The sequence below is a fragment of the Cheilinus undulatus genome, linkage group 3 (genome assembly GCF_018320785.1).
Source record: "Cheilinus undulatus linkage group 3, ASM1832078v1, whole genome shotgun sequence".
NCBI classification, from domain to species: domain Eukaryota; kingdom Metazoa; phylum Chordata; class Actinopteri; order Labriformes; family Labridae; genus Cheilinus; species Cheilinus undulatus.
The window spans coordinates 30,405,366-30,421,331 of record NC_054867.1 but is presented as its reverse complement, the minus strand read 5'-3'; the positions used below and the strand labels follow the sequence as shown (position 1 = coordinate 30,421,331).

Here is a 15,966-nt window from a genome sequence, read left to right as displayed (position 1 = left end):
CACTTCACAGCACTCTCTGTACCAGAATATAGAAGAGACATCAGCTGGATGAGCAAATGTGGGATCCTGTGGAGCTCCAGAATCCTCCAGAGGGCTCAACTCACTGAGTCGAACGCCTTGTGGAGGTCAACATAGGCTGCAAGCTATCTATTGAATTACCAAAATCCCTCAGTGAGGACCTGGAATGCCAGCTTGCAGACTACCATGAACCTCTTAAGTGTAAAGCCCGACTGTTCAGGCCGCTGGTGTTGGAGCAGTGGATCACAGATCCTGTTCAACAGCATCAGTGAAAGAACCTTTCCAGACACAAGAGAAGTGTAACTCCCTGTAGTTGTGACGCTCTCACAAATCACCCTTTCTCTTCCAGATTATTCACTCTTATCAAAAAATGCAGGTCACAATAAAAAGAGAGACACATTTGAAACATAAAGACCTCCTTTTATTTATGGATGGTCTGAGCGTGACTTCTTTTATTGTCAAAAACCCGGAAATAAAAGGTTAAAAAGTGATTTCCAGATAAGAGCAGTATATTTGTATTGGTGTTACATTCCCAGCATCAGACCCTGTAATAATAGTAATAAACAGACTTAACCCTTGTCCTGCACAGTTCTTTAAGATAATGGAACTAACAAGGCTTCATATGAACAAGTAATAGAGGATCAATAACACATAAATAAATATGTCCAGATGACAAACGAGTACATCTTTGTATGATAATACCTGGTACAGGAAAAGTAAAAACTGTTCCTCGAACAGGATGAGTCAAGGCTTTTCCTCTGAGAAATGAAACCTCAAATCTGAACGCCTAATTACAGAGCCATGACACGCAGATAAAAAGAATGTGGAGCCCGTGTGTGCAACAGATGAATTTAAATGACCTGGAAGCAAAGCTGCAGCAGAATGAGCTCCCACCCTGATGATTCAAATCCCACTTTCAAAGCTGGACCTAGGTTTGGAAGGATTGTTTCCTCGTGTCACAGTGTGATATTAAAGATCCACTTGATCAAATATGTTTAGTACATGGAATTTTCTCCCACAAGACTGCTTACAATGCTACATCAGATAAAATAATCTAATTTAATAATGGTCAATTTACTTGAACTCAAATGAAAATCAAGTTTTTGAATCCTCACATTCAGCACTAGTCAACCTGTTTTTCAGGGTGTTTTAAGGCGTATAATCAGCCAAGATAAACTCAACTGCTCTTTTGTTTGCAGTTACACTTTAAATTTTTACTAGATTTCTAATCTGCCAACACAAATAAATTCACAGCAATATATTTCTGAGAAATGAACACATTTTAACTCATCAAACTAGTCAGCAAACAGTCAACACAAGATCACAAAAAGATGTTTCACGATTACTACACCTGTTATTTTCTTATAATTAACAACTCTTTCCTTTGAGTCTTACTTAGTCAAAGCTTTTGTAATGAGCTAATGTTGATCTGAAAATTAATTTCCTTTATTTACAAAAAATATTTAGTAAGCACTTTTATTAATTTGTTTTCTCTGATCAGAAGAAGTCCAGAATATGTTTAGCTATAGTAGCTAAGGATGTTAAGTATGAAGACGTCACATTACAAAACACTGAAAATTAGTCTGTTTTTAAATTAAAGGGAGAAAGACTGGGATAAAAAAAATGCTACGATGGATCTAAGGATATCCCTTTAAAATCTTTAATTACTTTAAGTGTAAGCAGATTAGACGAAACAATCGAGACATCTCACAATAATAAACCAGTACAACAGTGTGTTTCAATTAAACATTTTGAATGTAAACTCTTTGGACAAAGAGGGCTAAGGCTAGCATGACTCTTTCCAAATTTTACAAAGCTAAACAGTATTTAATCTGTAGTTGGTGTATTCAGAACAACAATTGAGGTGTGCTGACTAAACATTGTGGTTTAACATATGGGATGAGGTCTAAAGCTGTTGTTCAGAACACTAATTAGCGCTAAGGCCCATGTTAGGGGCTTCAGCCTTCAGAGCACAAATTTGAATACCGATTATGTCACAACAGCACTGAAGGCTGTGCAATTTCCTTTAAAAGCAGCTGACAAAACAGTGATTCTTTCCCCAGCCAGTGGAGATCCATTCAGTGTATTATTCATGGCCCTTTGTGGCACCAATTCAGACTCTGAAACTGCTGAATAATACACTCTAAATGCAATGAATGGTTTTCAGCTCAATGAAGTAGCTACCAATGATGTTTACCTCAACCACAGACCTCAGCTAAGCAGGATTATTTTGTAAGTGAGGCCATCTCATTTCAGTTTTAACTGAGCAGTCTACGCAGGCTACAAAGGCCGGGCCCTTTGAAGTCAACTGCAATGAGTCAGCTTACATGTGTACCAGACTACATGTCTAATTTTTCCCTGGGGTCACTCCTGGTTTTGCAGCATTTCAAACAAGTACTTTTCCATAGAAGCTTTTAGCAGAAGCCGCCATTTGATAATAGAAACTCTGTAGAGCAGGGATTATCAACTACATTTGTACAAGGGACAGCTTTGTCCTTACATTAATGGACTCTTTGGGGGACTGACATTCAAATAAATGAACATATTCAAAACATCTTTTTTTTAATTTTCTTTAGAATGTGTGCCATTTTAGCCTCTAAAAGTAAGATTATTAGTTCCTATACCATGGCCAGCCACAAGGGGGCAACTGAGATATTTTAGCTGAATGTTTCTAGGGCTGTTATGACTGTTATGGCTGAGTTTAATGCCAATACAGTGTTTCCTGATTTGGTGTTGATTCTTAGGCCAGGATATTGCGCTCTCAAAGACCATGACATGGAAAGTTGATAATGAAAACAGCAGCTTTAATCAAGAATAGCTGATTGGATCATGTTTAATAATGGCTGATAAGTGGATTTATAAAAAATATATCAAACACTGAGTCATTCCTGATAACACTTTTCCTATCTTAATTGTTTTTGGGTCTGTTTTAATAGCTTTGGGGATAAAAAAAAAAAAAAAAAACTAAATACCACAACATATATTTTATGCTCACATTTTCTGAATTTAGGAAACTTCTGGTGGCCAGGTGGAAAGCCTACGGGAGCCTGATGTGGCCCTCAGGCTGCCAGTTAAAGAAAGTTATTCCTGATGCTCATAATCAAACCCCACATTTGATAATGAGTTGTGACATTGCTGTCAGGCCAAAATCTGGCTGAATTTGTGCAGTCTGAGCCAGACTTTACCCACTCTGTACTAATCGTGGACTTTCAGACAAATTGTGGACTATTAGAATGAATAGAATGAATGTACAGATCACAACCTGTCCACGAGAGTGTTTTGGAGTTGTGTATTTGATGAGTTTGATGAGGGAAAGCAAAAAAATACTGTCTGCTTCCATAGCGTTAGCTGTACAGCTGGTATATTGGTCCCCGACAGCTTGCACCGACAACTAAAGGAAATGAACCTATTACTAAGACTACAGGAATTATGGCAATGGACGAATTTGCCAAAATGTTGAAGTATCCCTTTAAATCTCTCTTGATCCTGATATTGCGTCACCTAACATTACCAAGGACACAACACAGCAGCTTGGCTGTCATTTCTCTGACTTGAAGGATGCTATGTAATGTAGAACATTTAAAATTAGCATGTGTGTAGAACACTAAAGAGGAAATTAAGTGGAAGCAAACTCAAACAACACTCAGTGTTTTCATTAACCCGCTGGCCCTGAAGCTTGACAAAAGAGAGGAAGAAAGAATATAATATTGATGTGCACATGCAGAGAGCTGCACAACAGGGTTTAAATTAATTATTTGACCTTTGTAGTCATTAAAACATGGAGTCATATTTGTGTCCGCTGTACAGTAACTCACTGCAGAATGATTGCATTGTGAGATGTTTCTATTATTTAGTCTACCTGTGTCTCTTTGATAGATTTACTCTTAAAAAACATTGTGATTCCGCCAAACTTTTAGCGCTTTCACCCATCAGATGGTGATGTTCAGACCCAGGCATGGATGCCGCCCATCCAGTCCAGCAACCGCCCTCGGTACCAGGCACGCGTGATTGGCTGAATGAAAAGCAGGAGTCGAAACCTCCGGAGTAACCCGCAGAAGACGGCGGCCGCCACAACCACGAGTGGGGACATCATCACAAAGCCCAGGATGATGAGGGCGGAGCAGCTGTTGTCGTCAAGGTAACTGCAGATGGCAGAGTTTGCATCAAGGACCTAGGAGGATAAACAGAGGGGGGATATTAAGAGTAAACAGAAGGGCGTTTATGCCATCAGCGGGACCTGCTGCTCATCAGTTGAGAAGATAATTGTAGGGATTTTCATTGGCTAAGTGTGTGCATGAGTGTGTTTTGAAAATGCTCAGGGTGCAGGAGTGGAACTATGTGGGTAGTGGGCTGTGACAGAGTTTCCCCCGGCCTCCCTTCCCACTTCTGATAAGGAGTGGCTCAGTGGCTGTTAGTAACCCTTGGGGCTGTCAATCACCTGTGACGGCAAGTGAGGGAGAAGAGGGGAGCAGGAGAAGAAGAGACTGACATTAAATAACAGAGGAAGCTATTTGGAAAAGAATCAAAATGGAAAAAAAAAGAAAGGAAGAGAGGGTAGTGGCTTAGATCCAAGTGCATACGAGGCATCAGAATCACACTATAACATCCTTATAAGAGCATGCATTAGACTGAAACACACATAATCACACACATAAGAGTGCAAGCACATTATCTCATCTGTCAAACACTCAGACACTCTCACAATGCTTTGATTATGTCTGAACATTTCCTATTGTGAGCTTTCAAAGGGAACTTTTGCCTCAAACAAATGTACCACAGCAACAGTCATTTTAACACAGACACAAATCCACACAGAGACACTCCTCCAAGTGCACAGCATGCTCTTTACTGAGTACATTTCCCTCCTTGACATGCTGTCTGTGTCTTTGTGCACAGCTGGTGTTTGCACCAAATCACATAGTCTGGTCTCCTCAGCGGGTCTTTTCTGTCTGTCACCACAATGCCAAGAAGTCTCCGCCTGAAGAAGTGTTTACTCTGTCTGCGCTGACATTTGCTCTGCCCTAATGCAAACTCACACTTTACATGTTTTAAATGTGTCTGCCCCCTCACACAGCTCTGGTTGCAGAGACTATGAATCCTCAAAGAGCTGGTTTCTCAGGATAAACAGGCACCTGATTTAAAGCTGGGATGTGATTTTTATGACCTGTCTGCTGATCCAAGGACAGCACTGTAGATCTTCACAGCATGATTTGGCATGATGGCTTGACTCACAATATTTTCCTGATGATCTGTCTTCACCGCACCCATCTACTCACTTCATTATGAAAAACACTCTCTGGCAGGCTCCAAAAAATCAAGTTCAGTCATCATCTTTTAGGGTGAGCCTGTGGTTCAAAATAAAAAACAAATCAGCGCAAACAGAAGGAGTCAGCCTGGACATCCTCATTTAGCTTAAACTGCCAAAAAGACTCTGCCTTAAGGCCATTTTTCATCTTGATATCCTGATGCCAGCCCAGGATTCTGTGGGAGATAATCTTTCCACTCATGGTAAAAGACATGGACTTACATGCCTAGAGATAAAGATAAAGGGGGCAGAGGGGAGAAGTGGAAATGGTGATGCTCCCTCTTTTGTTGAAGATTTGTAGACATACTGTACTTTGTCACACAGCACTAAAAAGTTCCCTTAGATACTTTTTGGCCACTTGAGGGCAGCAAAAGTTTGTGTTGATTATGGATAACCTGTGAAAACAGTTTCTTACACATCCAATAGCTTGGGGATACAAGGTGCTTTCCAATGTGTGTTTTTACAACTCTTCAGGCTAGACATACACCATTAAAGACTGAATATGGGCTGATTTTTTTGAGTACCACAAATGTTGAAGTCAGATGGAATTTCAGCTCAATCACTCATCAAGCTTGTTCCTCGATCTCAGGGCTTTTTTTCCTGATTGCGCCTGCACTAACTAGCACACAGCATTGGAAAGCATTATAACAGTTAAAATGCCTCTGTGATGATGCTGATGTGAGAAAAATCCTGGCAGCAAACAGCTGCAGGTCTCGAGCTGGCAGGGAACATATGTTGTGATATAGCTCGTGTTTGTTGGTGATGATGTGTGTGACCATGATGGAGAGTGTTTATGATGGTGTAGGTGAAATTCACAGTGATCTCTTCAGAGTATTAACACTTGTCAGTGCTTAGGCTAGATTTAACTGGTGCAGTTTTGAGCTGTCAATGAGATCTTCAGTGTGAGCACAGAATTTTCGGGAGGTCTTCCTCTGAAATCTTCCTCAGTTGTTTGTTCGAATAAGCACCTAACAGCGTGGGATTTTTCCTGTCATACAGGGGGAGGCACTATCAAGAGGCAGTCAGTGATAAAAAGAACAACACAGAAGAGGCGGACAGCACATGAATACAGTCCAAGAATACTATGAACATCTTTGCCTTTATGTCAGTGCTATATATAGTTTAGTTACAGTATCAACTAAGGAGCAGAGAATTACATACAGTGCCAATAAAAATTATTTAACTCCTTGGATGGTTTACCCTTTGATTTATTTTATTAATCAATCATGGTCAATGTAACTTGGCTTTTTAAAAAAAAAAACCCTCTTTGGCAAAGTGAAAACAGATTTTTATATGGTAATGTCATTTAAATAAAAATATGTAATGTGAAATAAGTGATTGCATAAATATTCACCCCCTTCAAGTCAGTATTTAGTAGATGCACCTTGGCTGCGATCACAGCCATGAGTCTGTGTGTGGATAGGTCTCAGTCAGGCTGTCACATCTGGATGCTGCAGTTTAACTCGGATCCAATCAGCCCTTTTCAACTCCAGCCACAAATTCTTAACTGAATTAAGGTCTATGCTTTGACTCTGCCACTCCAGAACATTCACGTTGCTATCTTTAAACCATGTCTGTGTAAATTTTGCTGTATGCTCCTGGTCCTCGTCTTGCTGTGAAACTAAATCTTCTCCAAAGCCGTAGGTCTCTTACTGATGAATAAGCTTGTCCTCCAGGATTTGCATTTTACTCACAACCTCAAGCTTTCCAGGGCAGGCTGCCGAGAAGCATCCCCAAAGCATGATGCTGCCACCACTGTGCTTAAAATTGGGGATGGTGTGTTCGTGGTGATGTGCAGTGTTTGGTGTCTGCCAAACATAATCTCTCCTCTGATGGCCAAAAAGCAGCATTTTGTCTCATCAGACCAAAGAACTTTCCCCCACCTGATCATGGAGTCTCCCACGTGCCTTTTGGTGAACTCAAGTCAAGGTTTAATCTGAGTTTTCTTCAGCAGTGGCTTTCTCTTTGTCACTCTCCCATAAAGCTTTGACTGGTGAAGAACCAGGGCAACCAGGAGATGTTCAGTGCCTTGGATTTTTTTTTTTTATTATTGTTTATCTTAAATTATTTTGTACAAATCTGTTTTCACCTTGACATTACAGAGGGTTTTTTCATACTTTTTGTCAAAAACCCAAATCATATTGACCATGATTGGTTTATAAAATCAAAAAGAGAGTACAACATCCAAGGGGGTGAATCATTTTTATAGACATTGTATGTAGTGTTCATTACATGCACTGAAATTACACCAGTCTTTCGCTATAATCTCTGGTGTTACAACAGTAACAGGATATAAACATTGTCACCCTCTCCCATCTACTCGCTGTGACTTTACTTGAATATTTCCTGCTGCATTTTCTCATCAGCACACCCAAACTTGATGGAGAAAATGTATTAAGGCATTGGCAGGAAAACTTCCAGGTTAAGTGAGAGTGAAAAATTTGCCAGTTTACATTCACACGTGCAGTTAAATCTTAATATTGAAAGACTTTAAGGAATTTTGTGTGTATGTGAATATGGCTATACAGTGAGAGTTGCTGAAATCCTAACCTTGATTTGATCAAGGGGTGTCACAATAGCATACAATGTACTTCAGACCACTATCTGGAGGATTTTAAGGCTTTTAAGGGCAAATCCAGCTAGGGGTTGCACCAGCTATGTGTAAGATGAAACATAACCTAGTTTGTATGTAAGTTCTCACTTACAACAGAGTTTATGCTCTACTAACATCTAAGGTGTTGCTCTAGCTGAGGTAATGTTAATGCAGGCTTAAGTTGTACCTTAAAATATGAATTATTTATCATTGATATTTATTACTTATTATTATCACTGCAACAAGATATGATACAGTAGGCATGTGTAGCACCCGGAAGTGAACTGTTTAATGTAAGCTGGATAGCATTGTTCACTATCAGTGGAGCCAGTTGATGAATCAAACTCATGCTGAAGCCAGTCAGGAGAAGATCAAAAATATCTTTTCAGCAAAGAAAAGCTTTCTGTGTGGTTACTTGCTCATCTTTTAAAAATGAAATCGTGTCCAGTTCTGATGAAAAGCTGCCGCTATAGCTACACCTAAACTTCACCATCAGCCATTGTTTGCCATCTTGCAGTGCAACTTAACCACACCTGTAGCTATCGTCTCTAAACCCTAAAATGACACTGATTGGTCGGTCAATTCTTGGACCAGGTACCAGTGAATGGAATTCCGTCTCTTTTTAGTGATCCAGGTCATTTGGCTTAGCTCAGCTAAAAGGTCCCCAATGACTCTTCATTTAGGTACAAGTTTGGCTTCATTAAATGTGCCAAATTCAGAAATGGCATGACCTATGATTGATATTTGTTATGGTATTTTATTCCAATCATGCTCCAAACATAAAACATCTTGTGGTCAGATGAAATCTGCTCCTTAGCTGGGCTGTGTGACACACCTGATATAAAACATTCATGTTACACCATCAAGCATGAGTCCTTGATGCATGGTGTGCCTATGGTAGAGGGAGTGTGGAAAAATATTATCCAACTAATCAATTACATAACACACAGATACACAACATATGAACTAATACTTACTACACCACTACTAGTAGTAGTAATAATGATAATGATGATATGAAACGGTTTGCAAACAGGATCTTATTGTCTATTGATCTTATTGTTCACATAAAAGAACCGACTCATTCCCAATCGACACCTTACTACCAGGTAAAGACGTTTCAGATGGAGCCTGATAACAAACATGGAATCAGCCAGTCAGTCAGCTTTGCAAGGTTAGTTCACTCAGTCTACTTGGCTGTCATATTTGCAGAAAAGTAAGTGAACAGAAATCATAATTTCAAAATAAAACAGACAAAAAATCTCTAAGAACAGAAATAGTAAATTAAAAAAATAAACTTCAAAATAACAAATTTGCATTGTGTAATCATTTGTTCTTTGGCAAAGGTAAACTACATTCTTGGTGTGATATTTTGCTGATATCACTGTGCCAGTGAATCACAACAAAAGTCAGTCCATTATCCTTTGACTGATCATTCAGTGACAGGATTAACATGGTTTGAAGCTGATTTTTCCTGCAGAATACTCTTAGTGGATCAGTATGACAATACTGGTAATGGAGAGATAATGATACCTGGCATTATAGAAATTGATATAATAGGACAGTTTTGTTCAATTTGAAAAAAAAAGTATTGAAATCTTTTTTTTTTTCAACCAGCAGAGGGGGCTTCTGATTTTGGCTTCTATTGTTTGACATCAGTGATTCAGAAGAGCACCACGCATACATGACAGAAAAAGGTACTGTGGTTGGGAATGTGTCTATCACAACCAGCACAGTGCAGCAAAGAAATGGTGCTGCATCACTGTCAGAGAACTGAAGGTTTATTTCCAAAATATGACTTCAGTATCATGTCCTAAGTATTAGATATTCATGAAACACCGAAGCCCACAGTGCTGTGTAAACTCACCCTGGAGTGGCAGAGGAACCCAACATACAGCAGCAGAATCGCAGGCAGCAGCACCAGCGAGAAGACCACAGCCAGGAGCAGTGCGCTGGCTAACACCACACACAGGTTCCACAGGACAAGACCTGCCCCACACACCAAGCAGCCACACCTGCCCCGCCGGCTGCCCCACGCACTGCCCCCACTGTGGGCCACAGGAGGGGGCAGCATCTTCACTCCCTCCCCCATCCAGAACTCCTCCTCTTTCTCCTCCTCGCCTGAACCCCCATCATCCAGGTCCACATCCATACCGCACATCCTGGAGAGAGGGACAAAGAGACGAGGCGCATCAGTGATTTTTGGCCTTGATAAAATGAGATGCAAAGTGGTTTTGTGTTGCTACTGTCTGCTCACTGTTATCTTCAGAAAGCATGACTGTGCATTTCTTAACATATGTTAAGTGATGTAAAAATCAGCAATAAAGTGATTGAAAACAACAACAGCTGCTTGTTGAATCATGCTTTCAATGAATTTAAAACCTTAAATATGAATACAAAGACACAAATTGAACCCTGCCTTCCCTGGCTGCTCTCATCTGTCCCCACGAGGCTGTCAATAACTCATCAGACTATTTAAATGAGGAACCTATAGTCTGCTGCCACATTACACACACACACACACACACACACCCAATCTGTCTTCACATCCTTCTCCGGGTCGATCTGATCGATCAGAGGCTTTGTCACTAAAGCCCGGACATATGCCAATACGATTCTTTAAAGAGAATCAGCCGGACACCTTTTAACCCTGCACGACCTGCTGCTGCTGATCTGCGGAGCAGAGGCAGGGATGTTTAGCATTAACCTGGACGGAACTCCTGTTCTGCAGTCTCAGCACACTTTCATCAACAACAAACTGAATACATTCTCGCTTTGCTTTTTGTTCTTTTAGCTTTGATGAATAAAACAACATGTTACATGTTCTTTTTTTTTATTCTTGGTTATTTCTGGTTTCGCCTCTTTCTGCTCGTAAACTGTGAAACATTTAGCAGCAAACACATGTAGGCTCTTGTGTCCTGTAGGTTAAATAACATGCTAATATCAACATGAATTTACTTTGCCTACCTCCAAGTACAAATCCCGCAAATCTTGTCGGTGTTTTTGTTTAATTCTTCTCTGAATCTTTAACGACACGCAGCTCTCACTTTCCTTAAGAAGAACAAGAAATACTTGGTGCCGGATGTTTGAGGAAAGGAGAAAGGCAGGTGTAAGTTGACCCAGCGCTGCTGTAGTGATGCTGCTGTGAGGAGCCTCTGTGCGTCTGTTGGAGCGAACCAGCCCGGGTCGCGCGCACAACCGTTAAGAGCGCGCTCACGCGCTGACACAACAGGTTGATTTAGTAACATGAGATGAAAACGCCCTCACTTGAAAAATAATATTTTTTCCTCAAAAATATCAACAGAGCACAATTAAACACACATATACAGTACACATGAGACTAGCCTTTAGGCTTTAGGTAGTCCAAATTGGCTATAGGCTTAAAACGTTACATTGAAAATCACGTTTTTTCTCATCCTCCTCCAGGAACCAATGCACACTGTTAGGCCCTACTTTTTTACATTACAGGTATGCAAGATTTTATACACTGACTTTAGGTTTTAATTTTATTTTTAAAGCTCCAGTGAGATATATCTAGTTTGTGTTTGTTTTTGCTGCCCCTTTGGATAAAGTGGTGCCTCAAAAATCCTCCGTTTTCAGTCAGTGTATTATCATACAATCTCTGCTTTGAAGGAAAAAAGTCTGTTAAGGCAGTTTAAAGTGTATCATTGTCTGACACCTAGCCCACTTCAGCCTTTTCAGACATTCAACATTATGACTTTCTACAAATGAACTTACAACAGAAAGTAGGGAAATGTGTGTGTGGTAGATTATTTCTTTGTTGTAACAATTCTTCTTGGCAATAAATCTTTAACCATTGGAAAGCCTGTTTATTTCCCTTTTAAATGCTGCCACATTAGTAAGGAACATGCATTTGTGGGATGAGCAGCAGAGCTGAGTATGTGGGTTGCGCCCATGAAAAATTTGTTAAATCTTCTCTTCCAATGCCAAACTGCCAATTTTGCTGTTGGTTTTTTCAGTTTACATTTTTCTGTAACACCTTTTACCTCATCTGCTGAAAACTTAGCGTTCAAAACCATATGTTATTGTTTATATCAGATAACATTTCAAATCCTTTCTGTCTTTTAGAGAAATCATTTCATTCAGACATGCATCATCAAATGAATTATTGCACCCAGAGAATAAATTTGAAAAATAATTTTCCCACTTATCCAACACAGTTTCTGAAACGGAAGTACATTGCCTATTCTCAAATTTTATTTTTATGGGAATTTCCCTTGATTTTCTAGGGCCTAGCCTATTAATTTCATTCCAAAATTGTTGAGGATTGTGAGTTTGAAATTGTTCAATATGTAATAAAAGACCTCTGTTATATCCTTACTTCTAAGAAAACTTCTCTCTGCTATTATCAGATTGTCCCACAGTGACTGCAGTTCTTTGTTCCAGTATGGTTTTGTGGGTTTTCTAAATTCTTTATTACTGTTCCTTTTCCATTTTCCACACTTACTTAGTTCTGATACAAAATCTTTCATACCAATTATCCATATCCTGTTGGTTACTTTTTGTACAAACCAACTGCTCAGTAAGGTCCAGCAGTACATTATCATATTGGCTAGGGCATTCTTCCATTAACCAAACAGCATTTTGAATCCCTCAAAAACTCAATAAGGATTTCCCCATACCTGTTGATAATGCTGTCTAAATTATGTCTGTCAGGTATGAAATCCAGATCAAGTCCACCAAACAAGAGACAATGTTAGCAGAAGCAAATATCACAATTGGTAAAGAAGACTTGGCAAATATTTTATAGAAGCTTGAATGTACTCTTGAATAACAGGCTAATTCTATAACAACCGTTTTATAAGGAGTTGCCTTTGTATACTAGGTCATTTTGTATTGTCTTTCTATATTCAAGGCAAAGGGCAAAACATGGCAGAATTGAAATAAACTAAATCACAGCTTTATAAACAAGTTAATAATGACAATAAGCTTGAACACTATAATATGTTCCCCTGAGTTTCTCTGTCTGCCTTCCAGCAGTCTCAGAGAATTGTCAGCTGTGCTGCCGGGAGATAAGGGAATGATTGATTTGTTTTGCAGCACAGACAGACAGTCAACCTTTTGCTGCTCAGATTTAATTACACAGAACAAGAGAACAAAGATGGATGGATATGGGACAGTGAAATGGAAGAAAAGATACTATCTGGACAAAGAGACAGAGATGAGAGAAAGATTAATAAAGGGGGAAATGATGGCTGGTGCGTGTTGAAGATGATGTTTGGTTTGCTTTGAGAAGCTGAAAGTTAAGAAGCGTTCAGTGATATAACCTCTATAGGCTCTACCTGTGACATCTGCTGACATCTGCTGGACTCTATGTGAACTTTAAATGTCACATAGTCAACCACTTCAGTGGTTATTAGTGATGCCCCCAAGTCTGTCTTCATTAACTGGACTCTTATGAGGACTCAGTTTACCTAAACCTTTCAGACCACCAGCTGACCGCCTTGATGTGTTTCCATTGTGCTGTGTGCTTCTGTCCACCTCTGATTCTGTCCCTCTCTGCCTTGACCAGCACGAGGTCACTCACATTACATTTACTGAAAAGCATTCTGGAGGTTGCCATGGCAATGCACACTAGTCACTGCATTGGCACCTATCTATCAATCCATCTTTTTTCTGTATATGTTTCCCTACCTTTGTTGAATGATATTATGGTTTTAAAAAATAAAGGTCAGATTTTAAACAGCCTTATCTCTGGAAAAAATGACAGCACTTTCTCTCCCTGTGACTAAATTTATCTTATTATATTACTGTTATTAGTTACATAATTCCTGATTACACAGTTGTCTGGCTTTCCTAAGAAAATATACTTAAAGATAATCAAATCACTTTCGTAATTTAGTAGCAAATAAACTGAAAATTAGGATTTGTTAGAAGGAAAGCTTGCAATTTCAGGGAAACTGTGGGCTTTTTATTAAAACATTACCCTTCATTAATCTGAATGACTTATCCGTTCAGACGTGGTCCCTGCTGGTTGCTGATTTTAACCATTTCTGAGTTATAAAAGTGGTGAATCAAAATCAGCTGTCAATAAATATGCCAACAAAATACTTTATCCCAGCAGCTCTGTGACATTTTTGTTAAAGCCATGAGGACGGTTAGTTTTATAAAGATACTTGTTTCATTTTTGGGTGTTTTGTTCACTCCATAACACAAAAACCTTTTTAACTTAACTTTAATGCATTATGTTTTGGAATATTGGCCCAATTTTGTATCCATCACTTCCAATTTTAAGCCTGAAATGAGAGCTCTGAAACGTTCCCTTTGTTTTGCTAGCTCTCTGTAGAACAATTTCTCACTGTGCTTCAAAAGGATTCGTTTAAATGTACTTGGATTTGTCAGTGGCTGTGATCATTTCTCTCCATACTGGCTGTTAAGATGTCCCTTCTTAAAATGACTCCAGTGTTTGAGATAAAGGACAAAGCCTGCAGTCAGCCAAATCAAGTGAAAGTCATTGTCTTTTATGTAAAATATTCCCTCTTTGTGTTGCTATCGCTCTGCTGCTTCTTGGCAAGTACACGCTGTCTGTAAAAGCACAAAGACAGTTTAGTTAAACTGGCTGTTACTCTGTTGGAAACCCATTTCATACTAGTCTTAAAAGACATTTTTGCACTGCACAGGAAAAGTGGATTTTGTCCATCTCTTATTCTTAGTCACACTGAAAAGGGATTATTTTCCTGCCAGTGGGAACAGGAAGTTTAATTACAGTTGAAAATCATTATAAACTATATTTCAGTGTTGCTTAAGAATGCAGTAACAAAGGAAAGCAAAATTTTCTGTTGTTTTCCATCACAGCATCATGTCAAACATCCATGATCAGTACATTAAGCTTTAGGCCAGTGAAGCAGCCAACAGCAGTATCTCTACCAATCATGCAGCTCTTCTGTGTTTCAGTAAGTGGAACCAACACCTGTGGCACAAAATACCTGAGTATTTCCCAAAACTTTCAGGGTGAGCTTTTTTCCTGCCAGCCCTCTAGTAAATTTCTGGAGTTCAAGGTGGGCTCATGTGAGAGCAGCAGGTCAAAGACAGAAACATGACTCTCTTGCTCAACTGTCATCCTTGCCATCCTTTGGATTGCACCCCCCCCACCCCATCTTTTAAATGTTATGACTGCAGCATTTTTTATGTCCCGTCCTTCTCCTTAGACCCTTAAGAGCCTGTATGTGAAAACAGCTCTTGTGATAAACTCTAAATGGACAAAAGTATTCAGCTGCCTTACCATTACACTAACAGGGACTCTAATGACACTGTATTCAAATACATGTACTTTTATATGAAGGTGCCCCCACTTTTGCAGCTATACAGCCTCCACTCTTCTTGGAAGGCTTTCTGCACAACACTGGGTTGGTTTTGTGTGACTTTTGCCCATAATTCTGTAGGATATTTATGACGTCAGGCACTGATGTTGAATGAAAGGGCCTGGCTCACAATCTCCGTTCCAGTTCATCCCAAATGTGCTCAATGGGGTTGAGTCTTTAAGTTTTTCCACATCAAATTAATCAGACCACGTCTGTATAGTCCTTTCTTTATGCACTGGGGCACAGTCATGATGGAATAGAAAAGGGCCTTCCTCAAACTGCTGACACAAAGTTTGAAGCAAAGCATTGTCCAGAATGTTTTTGTATGCCAAAGCATCAAGATTTTCCTTCACTGGAGGTAAGGGGTCTTGTCCAAACACTAAAAAACAGCCCCATACCATTATCCCTCCTCCACCAAACTTCACAGTTGGCACAATGCAATCAGACAAAGTTCTCACCAAAATTTGCCTATCTGACTTCCAAATGGAAGTGTGATTTGTCCATCTACAGAGCAAGTTTCCACTGCTCCACTGTCCAGGGTTGGTGTGCTTTACACCACTCCTATCAATGGTACTGGACTTGATGATGTGCAGCTGCTCAGAAATGGAAACTAATCTCATGAAGCTCCAGTTGCACAGTTTTTTGTGCTTACATTAATGCTGGTGGAAGTTCAGAACTGTTCAGCTGAGGAATCAGCAGAGCCTTGGTGACTTTAACACACAATGTGC

General features: G+C 39.7%; 1 protein-coding gene across 1 annotated transcript; it reads right to left on the bottom strand.

Moving 5' to 3' along the window:
* Positions 1 to 473: 473 nt before the first annotated feature.
* On the bottom strand, positions 474 to 11,012 carry LOC121507250 (transmembrane protein 88). The gene is made up of 3 exons (XM_041783494.1): positions 10,884 to 11,012; positions 9,784 to 10,078; positions 474 to 4,189 (listed from the first exon to the last, which is right to left on the bottom strand). The coding sequence occupies exons 2-3, from the start codon at positions 10,075 to 10,077 to the stop codon at positions 3,962 to 3,964; spliced, it is 522 nt and encodes a 173-aa protein (XP_041639428.1). The 5' UTR covers position 10,078; positions 10,884 to 11,012; the 3' UTR covers positions 474 to 3,961.
* Between the last annotated feature and the right edge of the window lie 4,954 nt (positions 11,013 to 15,966).

Coding starts and splice junctions, on each gene's coding strand:
- LOC121507250 (XM_041783494.1), bottom strand. CDS start 10,077: ATGTGCGGTATGGATGTGGACCTGGATGATGGGGGTTCAGGCGAGGAG. Junction 4,190..9,783: donor GGTTCCTCTGCCACTCCAGG/GTGAGTTTACAC, acceptor TTATCCTCCTAG/GTCCTTGATGCAAACTCTGC.